Source organism: Neomonachus schauinslandi, chromosome 9 (assembly GCF_002201575.2).
Source record: "Neomonachus schauinslandi chromosome 9, ASM220157v2, whole genome shotgun sequence".
Classification (NCBI taxonomy): Eukaryota; Metazoa; Chordata; class Mammalia; order Carnivora; family Phocidae; genus Neomonachus; species Neomonachus schauinslandi.
The window spans coordinates 143361902-143373018 of record NC_058411.1 but is presented as its reverse complement, the minus strand read 5'-3'; the positions used below and the strand labels follow the sequence as shown (position 1 = coordinate 143373018).

Here is an 11117-nt window from a genome sequence, read left to right as displayed (position 1 = left end):
TTGGACGTCCCCGTGCTCTGTCTGCCAACATTAGGACGTGCTCAGGGGTCCCTTGCTCTTGCTCCTTGAAATCCCATCCCTAGTGGGTCACCTCTGGGTCCCTTCTGGGTCAAGCGTCGCCTTCCTGTTTGGGGCACTAACGTTTATTTCGATGCTTATGCTTGTAAGAGGGAGACACATTGGCACCCCGAATCTCCAGGTGAGCCCCACAGGGGACGTTAGGTGAGAACCATGCCCATTTCCCTCATGACAGTGGTGACTGTGGTGAGAATCTACAGAGCCCTAGGCCCGAGTCAGACACGGGGCTGCTCGCCCTGCTCTCAGTCCTACGAGGCCCCTGGGAGGCGGGCGCTCTCCCCCGCTCTTCAGGGGGGAGGCTGCTAGGGGAGATGCCCCCACAGGTGTGAGCCGGGCCAGGGGACCCGGGCAGGAGGGGTGGGGCCACGGCGCTCTCTCTGGGGACAGTCAGTCTGTTTTCCACCTCCAGTGACTGGAGGCCCGGGCGGGAGCCGCACACCAGCTGCTCCCCCATCCACAGGTGGGGACGCGTAGGGAAGAGGGGAAGTGGGACAAAGCAGGAAGGACCCTGGGGGACGGGAATCCAGGGAGGGTGGACACATGAGTGCCCGTGTCCAGAGCTGCTGTGTGGGCCTCACAGGAGCGGTCTGAGAGCCGCCCCTCGGGGCCAAGACTGGCGGAGGCAGAGGGCAGGGGAGAGTGACCTGGTCATACAGCGATGGGCAGTCCGTGCCCACCGGCTGGCCCCAGAAACGCCCAGGAGTGCATCCCAGGCGGACCCCAGGCAGCCAGGCTTGGGGTGTGTGCTCAGGCGCTGACCGTGACCTCAGGCGGCTCGCTCCTCTGTGGGCCTTGGTCTCCCCGTCTGCAGCGCAGAGGGGCTGGATGAGGGCCTGGCCAGCCTGCGTGGCAAGGCTGTGATAAGGCAGGGGGCAGAGAAGGGCCAAGGGGCCTGCTCCTGGGAGCCCAGCACCTCTGGGCAGGAACTCTTGCCTCAGAGGCCTCGGCCCTCCGCGGCTGGGAGGGCCGCCCGGCAGGAGATGGCTCAGGTCTCAGCCCGCCCTAGCCCGGCGTCAGCCATGTGCTCCGTAGGTGACCAGGGAGCCCAGGCCTCAGAAGTTCGTCTTGGGGATGGGGGTGCTGACCCTGCCTGTGGTCAGTCCCCCGCCCCTCCAGCCCTGACCCCCACCCCCCGGGGGAGAGTGAGGGGCACTGGGGAAGCAGGGGTGCCTTCATGGGGGGCACAGCCGGGTCCCAGGAGGCCCACCGGTGAGCTGCTGGGAGGAAGCCCGGTGCTCAGGACTTGTGCTTCTTGTCAGTGAAGAAGATCCTCCGGAACTTGTCAGGCTGCAAAGAGGGAGGACATACTGGAGCCTGGAGGCTCCGGACAGAGAGAGGCCCAGCATTGGTTGGAGGCTGGGGCCCATGCCCGGGAAAGGCCAGCTCGGAATATTGCTGGTTGTCCACGAGCCTCACGGTGCCAGAAGTTCCACGTCCAGGCCCCCCACCCCGTTCTGAATGAAGGACCTGACTCTTTTGAGGAGGCCAAAGGGGTGGAGAAGCAAGCCCCAGCCCCTCCTTCCCTCACTGGAGGGCCCCAGGGTCCCCTAACTCCCAGAGCTCTCTGGTGCAGCAGGGCCCTAGGCGGGTGGGAGTGGGCTGGTCCCTGGCGGCGTCGGACCAGAGAGGATGTGGGGCTTTGCAGCCGGGGCATGTGGCTTCGGGGTTCTGCAAGGGCCTGCCTTCGGGCGGGGCCTCTGGTCCCAGGAGAGTCAGGACCTCAGTGGCTGCACCACACCGGGTAAACGCCCCATCCCGGGATATGCGGGAAGGCCTTTCAGCTGGGAACTTGGGTTTCACTGCCCAGACCTCGAGAGGGTCTGCATGTGCCGAGATCCGAGGCCATCCCCATGGAGAACGGACCCTCCCTGCTCACTGGCTCAGGGTGCAGGCAGAGTGTGCTGGGGCTGAGGGTGCCTGGGCCCCGTGAAGAAAGGGACATCCTGGTCAGTTGCTAAATGAGAATACGGGATGCCCAGTGAAATCTGAATTTCAGATAAATGAGGAGTAATCGCAGTATTTGGGACATACTCTTGGGGAGAGTTGTTGCCAGGGAAACTGGGGGGTGGCTGAGCCATGACGAGGGCCAGGGCAAGTCCAGCCTGGAGCCAGAATCCCTTGTCCACCTGTCACAGTGGCCAGGAGAGGGCAGGAAAACCTGGTCTGCAGAGAAAGGCCTCAGAAGGGCCTAGAAGCCCCCACCTTACATCCAAGCTGAGCAACAGCCCCTCCCACCACCTCCAAGCATATGTTACTTCTGGAAAATTCTGGGCCCCTCGGGACAGCAGCAGTGACCTGGCCTGCTTGTGCATGAGGGCCACTGATCCCTCCTACCAGCGGCCACCCCCGCCCACTGTGGAGCCCACCTTGTGTGTCCGTCCAGTCTCCTTGCTCCTGGCTGCTGGGGTTTGTTCATAGGTGTTCCTGGGCTCGGGGAGCTCCGGGGCCCCTGAGAGCCTCTCATAGCTGTAGTCTGTGGGTCCTGGCGGCTTGCTAGATGGAGGACTGGTCCCGGGACCCGAGGGCCTGGCTGGGCCCCCCCAGCGCACTGGGACCTGCGCATAGGCACTGCCTTCTTGGTCTGGCACGTCCCTGGGCTCTGATGGGGGACCTGCTGTCTGCAGGAACTCAAAAGTGTCTGCAGAGCTGCCCTGGGAGCAGGGCTGAGCCCTGTGGCTCAGCTTCAGAGACCCCTGGCTCCAGGGGGCAGCCGAGGATCCCAGGGCCTCAGAAGCAGAGGGCAGGAGGTGGCCCCAGGGCATGGGAGGCACCGTAGGACCCTGCTCGGGGCTCACCCCAGAGAGGGCAGGCCCTGGGCCATCAGGCCTGTTCTGGCCTCCAGCCAAGAGTGTCCTCCGCGGCTCCTTGCCTGGGGAGCTGGGCTGGCTGCCAGCTGGGGCTGGCCCGGGCCTGCCGGATGCCTCTGCGCCCAGGCCCAGCCGTGCCTGGTTCACCTTCCTCAGGTCTGAGTAGATGCTGTTGCTGGAGCTTCCAAAGGACTCGTTTGGAGGGGAGGCACTCCTCTCAGGGAGGGGAGGCACCCTGACGGGGACCTGGGGAGACAGAGGCAGAACCTCCGGAAGGCCCCCCCGTCGCTAAGATGCTCTCAGGTAAACACAGGCTCTCGGCCCGCCGCGGCCCCATCGTGGCTCCGTTTACCTCACTGTCGCGTGTGAGGGTCCCCGCCAGGCCCCACGCTCCCCGAGTCTAGTCTGTCCTTGGCATTCGAGGCCAGTGGGCACCACCCAAGCTCATCCTGCTCTGTCCTCCCTCCAGAGTGGTCCACTGGCCCCTCAGGGCCCCCCGAGCCCACCCGCTCATGGCCGCCCTTCAGAATAGGCTGTCACCCCCGAGGCTGTCATTTCTGTATTATTCCCTAAACGTCTGCTGGGCACCAGCTGTGTGCCAGACACTGTCCTGCATGGCAAGGACTCGATGGGCTGCAAGGCCAACTCTGGACGTCTCCCTTCTAACCTGGGACCTGGGCAACAGACCAGTCTGCTGCATGGGTTCGTGTGCCTACAGACCCACGATAGCATGTCACAAGATGGTGAACAGTCCGGTGGTGATCGGTACCATGAAGAGGAGCAAAGCAGGGCAACGGGACAGACAGAATGACAGGTGGGGAGGGGTCTTTCCTGCAGCCTTGGTGGCCCTTCTGGAGAGATGACCCGCAAGCAGAGAAAGGAGTACAAGCCGCTAGCTGGTAGGAAGAGCATTGCAGCAAAGACACAGCAAGTGCAAAGGCCCTGGGGTGGGAGCAAGGTTGGTGTGTTCTGGGAAGATGCCAGTGAGGCTGGAGAAGAGTGAGCAGAGGGGAGGTAGCAGGGCCCCTGGTGAGGCCCCCCGTGGACCCCGGGGAAGGCCTCAGGTTGTTTCTAAACGTGAGGAGAGGCCTCGGCCTGCTGTGATCTACTGTATAGGAGGAAAATCTCTCTGAGCCCCTCCCAGGAGGTGCCGTGGACGGAAAATGTCAACTCACAGGGCACCCCCCCATAGTTTAGAGCAATTTCAGGCGTTTCTTACCTGTTTTCTCATTCAAGCCTCAGAGGAACCGTAGGAATGGTAAACTGAGGCACACAGCTGGAAAGGCCCAGTGGGGGCTAGAGCATACCCAGCTGGCCAGACGCAGGCCCTGGGGTGGGTGAGCCCGCACCTTTCTGGGCCTGGTGCTCCCACCCCGCAGCCTGGCGCGGCCCCGACCCGAGGGGCCCAGAATGCTGCTCACCGCCTCCTCAGAGAAGCTGCAGGAACTCGCATCCAGACTCTTCTTGGTGTGAAGGAAGGGGACCTGCGGCTTCAGGCAGGGCCAGGGGCTGGTAGCCTTGTCCGGGGCCACCAGGGGCGATGCTGAGGCAGGTGGATTTTCCAGGCCCAGACTGGTGTGCTGGAGGCCCAGGGAGATGGCATCATATAGATCGTTGTCCTCCAGCTGGGGGTGGGGGGTGGGTGCACAGCGGGTGGTCGGTCGCGCACCCCCCCCTGGCCTCCATGGCCGGCCCGGGGCGGCGGGAGGGGACCCCACACGCCCCCCCCAGGTCCCCGACCCCAGGGAAGAACCGACACGTGCTGCCTCAGTCTCCCCTCTTCAAATAGGGACCATGACCCCGCACAGAGTGCCCGGATGGCAGTCATGTGCCCGAGTGGCCTCGGCACCCTGCCCCACCCCCGCACACGGGAGAACAGGGGTGCCTACCCGAGGGCAGGCAGCAGACAGGATCTCCCCAAAGGGCTCCAACTGCACCTCCTGGTAATGACGCACGAGGTCAGCCAGGGTGCCGTGGCTGCAGGTGTCTCCTGAGACCAGGTAGCGCCGGTCCCGCTGCTGGTTGATGACAAAGTGCCGACAGCGGTCACTACCCCTGCAACAAGCCGGTGTGGCCGTGGGCGGTCCTGCTCGCCCGCCGGCGCAGCCCTGCCCCGGGTGTTCCTCTGTTACGGGGCCTGAAGCTCCCGAGCCCAGCCCGGCACAGCCCAGCCTCCTGCGGGGTCGGGAGCCGGGGAGTGGCTTTCAAGTCACCCGCCCCCAGCCCCAGGGAAGTCCCTAAGCCTGCCCCAGTGGGGCGAGGGAGGCACCCAGCGGGCCGCCAAATCCAGAGGGGCACCACAAAACTCGGCGACGAAAATAACCAGCAGGGCAGTATTTTAGAAAATCAAAATCAATTACCCAAACGTCCATGATGAACAAAATACCAACATCTTAAACCAAAAGGAGGTCCGACCCTGCACTCACTGGGCGCCCCTCGGCCCGCCCTAAGCGCCTGGAGTTCCAGCCCCGCCCTCAGCCCGCGGGTAAACCCCTGCCCTCCCGGGGTCCTGTCCTCCTCAACCGACCAACAACCTTTCTGCAGCGAAGCGCCCGCGGCCTGAGTGTGCGTGCGCGCAGGGACGGGGCCCCGCAGAGGCGCCCTCCGGGGAGCCACCCCCGGGCGAAGCAGGGCGCGTTTCCCGCGCGGGAGACTCCCGCCTGCCCCCGTGGGGCTGTGGACGTCACGTGACGGAATCACAGTTTCCGTGTCTGGCTTCCCGCAGCGCAGCTTTGACATCGATTCGTGTCTGCGCACGGTGAGCTCCCGCCCCCGATGGGTAGAATCCACTGAAGGAAGACATCCCCGACTCGCCGCCCTGTTTGTTGCTGGACGTTTAGGTCGTTTCCAGATCTGGGCTGCTAGAAATAAAGCTGCCGTGGACATCCCAGTACGCGTTTGCGGCGACCGGCCGTGCGCATCTGTGTTGGGAACACACCAGGAGTAGCACTGGGGCTCGGGGTTGCCTCTGTTTAGCTCGCAAGATTCTGGCGAATCGTTTTCTAAAATCGTTGTGAGGTAGGAGCCTTCCAGGGTCCCCACATCCGACCAACTCCTCGGTATCCTCTGTCTTCCCATTCTCGCCACGCATTGCGGGTTGCATTGGTGTTTCTCGGATTACTAATGCTGCTGAACACCAAAACATTGTTGCCCTTTGGTCAGACCCTTTTATGAAGTGGCTGTTCGAGTCTTTCCCCTTTATTGATCCTGTCGTCTCTGTCTTAGTGATTTGCGGGAGCTCTTCGTATATTCTGGCAGGAGCCCTTTGTTAGATACATGCATTACAATACATAACTTCTCCCAAGACTCTGATTTGTCCTTTTATTCACTGACTGGTATCTTTTGATTAACAGAAAGTCTTAATTTTAAAGAAATCCAGTGTATCCAGGTTGGTAGGTTTGTGTCTTAAGAAATCTTCGTCTTTCTTGAAGCCTTGAAAATTTTTCCTGTTTTCTTTCAGAAATGTCCTGCTTTGCTCTTCTCACTCGTGTCTATGATCCTTCTAGAATTAATTCATTTTTTCTGTATGATGTGAGGTGGGGGTCATGTTTTCCATCTGGATATCCGATTGCCCCCACGCCCCTTACTGGAAAGACCTGCCTTTCTGCCCGGAACGGCTGTGAAGCAGGTAACCACACGTACGGGTTGTGTCTGGGGTGGTGCTCCACGGCTCCATCTACCCACCAGGTACCTCTGAGCAATTTTGTACGTTGGCATTCCACCTAAGACCATGTTTGGACAGAAGGGCCCTCACGCTAAAAAGACATTTGGAAGCTGCTGAGCTCACATATTTCAAAGTGCTTAGCAGAGTACCTGGCACATAGAATAACAATGACCATTTTAATAGTGACTGATGTTTTTTGGTCCAGCCACTGTGCCAAGCACTTTTCAATGTATAAACGCATCCAACCCATTCAGCAATCCTGCGACGTCGTTACTACGAGGTTCCCATCCTCAGATGAAGTGACAGAAGCACACGGAAGCCTGTGCTCAAGGTCGGGACTTGAACTGGGGTGATCTGAGCAGGAGGTAACTTTGAATCTGATCTGAGTCCTCTGAGGTTCCCGGGAGCCCTGGCCTCACCTCCTGACGGGAAGGGGGCTCCTCCCTTCCTCTGCCTTGCCCAGCCCAGCCTCCTCTCCAGCCCGGGCCTGATGTCACCACCTCGGCTTCATCCTGGCCGTCCTGCCCCCTGTCCTGTACTGTGGCCTCCCCATTTCACGGGCCTCACACGTCCTGCCTCTGTGTTTAGGTCTTCCGTCCACAGCCTGCTTGAAGGACCCTGACCAAGTGGCCCTCCCCGGCCTACAGACGTCGCCCCACACTCCTGTGCAGGCACTCCCTCCCCAGGAACCTGCTGTCCCCAGCCCCTTGCAGCTCCCCCAGGGCCCCCAGCCCACCCCCTCTGAAGGCTGGGGCTGCGTCCCGTGGCTGGTGCTGCTCAGGAACCGTGTGCTGAGCATGTGATGGATGGAGGCGGGGTGGGGGAGCCAGCGCCCAGGGAAAGCCAGGCCGTTCGGGCTGCGGGGGCGCCTGTCTCATCTGCGAGGCGGGCTACGGGGGGCCTCAAAGACGGCTCCATCCCCTACCTGTAGGACAGGATGTAGCTGGTGGTCCGGTCGCTGAGGCGGATGAGGAAGGAGCCGAGAGCTTTGTCCTCAAGCAGCTGCTCCGTCTGCCTGGGCAGAGGACATACAGTCAGCGGGGTCCCCTGCCCGTGTGGCAGCAGGAGCGGGCCGACTCCGACCCGCCTCAGAGCCCTTGCTGGCCGTGCCCTCGGGTGCCAGACCCAGCGCGCAGATCTGCAGCCCTCCACGGGGGCCTCTCTCAGACCTGCGGCTGCGACTGGTCCGTGTGCGCTCAGTCCGCAAACTCGGGACTCGGTCTTGGGCCGGGTCGGAGTCCCAAGGCTCCATGTGCACCACCCTCCACGGCAGCTCACCGGCACACACAACAGCCACTGACCCTGGCCACCCACTCTCCACCTGAACGTCTCTGTAATAGGAGGGAGTCCCTACAGCCAAACAGTTTTAGGTTTGGGGAAGTCCCTGCCTCAGGGCCACCACCATACAGTTGTGCAGGCTGTGCAGCACACAAGAGTTTCTACCGGGAGGAGGTGCTGCTTTGTCTGGAGCCTGAGCACAAGAGCAGCTCCTAGGCTCTCATCTCCCCTCCATGTCCCTTCCAGCCCGAGGCAGCTGTGGATATTTCTGAACGGTGCCAAATGTTTTGGAGACATGGAGGAAAATTCCAGCCCTCTTCCGGTTTGGCACCGCCAAGCACTCACTGAGTGCCTGCTCCATGCAAGTCAACGGCGGATTTTGCACAGCCCAGTACTACGTGGAAGTGTGGAGCCCCTCACTCAAAAAGTCAGGGTTTCAAGACGGGGACAGCAGAGCCATAAACTGAGCGCGGCCAGTCCCAGTTCACGGCTGGCGCCGAGCCGGGAGTGCCGGGCTGGGTGTCCTGCTCCCTCGTCTCGTGCTCTGGCCGCTCGCAGGTCCAGCGCCATCCAAGTGCTGCCTCCCACATCACAGCCTCTATCGCGGGGTAGCGCACGTCCGGCTGGCCCGGGACGACCCCACTCAAAGCAGCTCTCTCACCCCCCCCATGAATAGTGTCCGGTTTGGACAACAGAGGTCGTTCGTCCGGTTCTCAGGCGGGTCCCAAAGCACCTGCGCCTGCACCCGTCTCTCTTCTAGGCCTTCGATCAGAGTGGGGGCCAGTGCGCTCGCCCAGCCTGCCCACAGGAGCGGCCACGAGAGAGCGAGGCGCCCCTCAGTCTGCTCCCTGCCTAGCCCGGGGAGGCAGCAGGGGCCAGTCTTCGGCCGGGGTCCCCAGACCATTCTCTCGGCCCCCAGGGCCCCCGCGGGGCACGTGGACGGGGCAGCCTTACTTGCGAGTAATGAATCCGTGAAACCAGGGGGGCAGGGCTCCGTCCTGCAGGATGAGGGGCGCCTGTGTCTGCATGAACCACGTCAGGGCCAACTCCTGCAGCTTGGCGAGGGCCTGGCTGTCCCCCGCCTCCTCGGGCCCCCTCTGCAGGTTGAGCTGCTGCAGGCTGCCCTCCATTCTGACCAGCGCTAAATGGAAGCAGAGGGCAGACCACCCGCACGCCTCTATATCTGTGTGCACCCCGCTCATTTGCCTGAGTCCGTGCCCGCCCCAACCCCCCGGCCGCCAAGCCCACAGAAGCCCTATTGTCACCTCTCCTTCCTGACTCTGGGGCGGACACCTTGTGTGGCTGGAGACACTGGGAGGAAGGTCCTATTAGCAGCCGGTTGGGGGGGCTGGATAGGGCAGGAGACCTCGGACTTCCTGGCCCCTATCCCCCAACCCCCAGCCTCCGCCACGGCTGGAGACCAGGCCCTGGCTAAGGTCCTCAGCCCAGCTGCCATTAGCAAAACAGTGGGGTTAAATTCTATTTGTCCTTGTGGACGCCACTTGTATTTTGGTGAAGTTCTGTGCTGATTAATCTCCTTCCACTCCAGATGGATTGAGTGCCTACTGTGTGTCCCGTGCCCTGGGCTGTGGGAATCACGGACACAGACGATTGGTAAGTCCATGTATAGAACATGGTGTCGAGGGGGAGGGAGAAGAGGGCATGGCTCCCATCACTTAGACAGGGGTGGGGTCAGGGGTTAGGGGCCGAGGGGGGTCTGGCCCAGGAGGCCAGACTGGAGCAGGCAGATGCCCGGGGAGAAACGATGCTGCTTGCCTGCAGAGGGATGAGGTGGGTCTTTGCTAGAGATCCGGGAGAACAACCCAGAATTCGGTGGAGCTGATAAAGACACACACCGTATTCCTACATCACGAGTATTTTGAGAGCCCTATTCCAGTATGCTTGATCTCCGCCGGAATGCCGCGTATTTTATTGTGTGCAATTCCAAGAAGTCCGTGGGCGTCACCAGACCCCAGAGGGGGAGCTGGGGAAGCTGGGGTCTGACGCAGAGTCGGTCTGCTGCCAAACTGAGGTCCTGCACATATTCAAATGCAAAGAAATGTGTTTTTATGATTTTCCATGAGGCACTCTCTCCCCACCTCCCTTTCAGGCACTACTCTCCGAGGGCAGAACCTGGTCATTTGCATAGGAAGACAAAGGCGTTTTGTGCTGAAGGGGCCAGGCTGAGGATCCCCGGTGGGGCCAGCAGTCCTGAGTCTGTGTCTGTGCTCAGAGAACGGGCAAGGCCCAGGTCTGGGACATCAGGGGCTCCTACGGGAGGGTGGTCCCCAACAGTGCCACCCACCGCACTGCTCAGTCCCCACCGTGGTCAAGTGGGGGGACACTGGTGGGGTGGCTGTGCCCCTTTGATTCCCCTCCCCGGGGCGCCCTGGCCCCCGTTGGCTGGCTCTGTGGTAGGTCCTAAACCTCACCACCTCTCCGTGCCCTCGTCTATACCAAAGGAGGGGAGAAACTGCCCTGGCGGGGTTTGGGGCATCAGAAGCCCATGCAGGCGGTCGGGCAGCTGCAAGAAACCTCAGCCCCCGCTCCAGGTCCCCGGCGGCTGGGGAGTCTTCCGAAGCCAAGTGTGTCTGTCGGATCGACACCTCCTCGTGCTGGGTTCTCCTCCCAAAGTCATGCTCCTCCTGTAGGACCCACACGGGGCAGCAGGCCATCCCACAGGGGCTCCCGCCTGAGGGTGCCCAGTCTGGCTTGCCCTCCTAGAGGCCACCCCCGAGGTCTGTCCAGCCACCCTGACCGGGGACCCAGCCCCAGCCCCCCGCGCCTCCTTTCCTGAACCCATGCGGTGGCAGTGGGAGGCCAACGTGGCCTCTTCAGCGAATTCTAGTGCTTGTCGTTGTTTGTGGACACGAAGTTTTCACACCCTTCGTCATTCTGTTCGTGGGCGGGGATTTGCTTCCTGGAGAACGAGCGAGCCGACTTCTTTTCTCTCACGTCGTCTGCCTCATTCTCTCCTCTGTCCTGTGCCTAAGACAGTGCTTGGTTCAGTTAGATGCTCAACAGGCACATTTAATTTAACTTAAATTATTTACTTAGGTTTTATTTAAATTCAAGTCAGTTAACATACAGTGTACTATTAGTTTCAGGGGTAGAGTTTAGCGATTCATCACTTGCACGAAACACCCAGCGCTCATTCAATAGGCATATTTTAAATTATTATTCAGATATATGATACACCCACATGGTGCTTAAAAATAAAAAATATAAAAAAGTATCCGTAACAATATTTTCCGTCCAAGCATTAAATCCCACACACCCAGGTCCTTGTC

The 11117-nt window shown here is 61.1% G+C and overlaps 1 protein-coding gene across 1 annotated transcript; it reads right to left on the bottom strand.

Annotated features, from left to right (window-relative positions):
• Positions 1 to 1314: 1314 nt before the first annotated feature.
• Positions 1315 to 8957, bottom strand: SH2D7 (SH2 domain containing 7). Its single transcript, XM_044918311.1, has 6 exons — positions 8782 to 8957; positions 7475 to 7564; positions 4775 to 4940; positions 4307 to 4510; positions 2445 to 3152; positions 1315 to 1365 (listed from the first exon to the last, which is right to left on the bottom strand). Exons 1-6 carry the CDS (start codon positions 8955 to 8957, stop codon positions 1315 to 1317), a joined length of 1395 nt encoding a protein of 464 aa, XP_044774246.1.
• Positions 8958 to 11117: the final 2160 nt, after the last annotated feature.

Bases quoted from the DNA above. Each gene is read 5' to 3' on its own strand.
- SH2D7 (XM_044918311.1), bottom strand. From the start codon at position 8,957: ATGGAGGGCAGCCTGCAGCAGCTCAACCTGCAGAGGGGGCCCGAGGAG. The intron at 7,565-8,781 runs GTAAGGCTGCCC...TCCTCTGCCCAG, and splicing joins CACGGATTCATTACTCGCAA to GCAGACGGAGCAGCTGCTTG. The intron at 4,941-7,474 runs GTAGGGGATGGA...GGCTTGTTGCAG, and splicing joins AGCTACATCCTGTCCTACAG to GGGTAGTGACCGCTGTCGGC.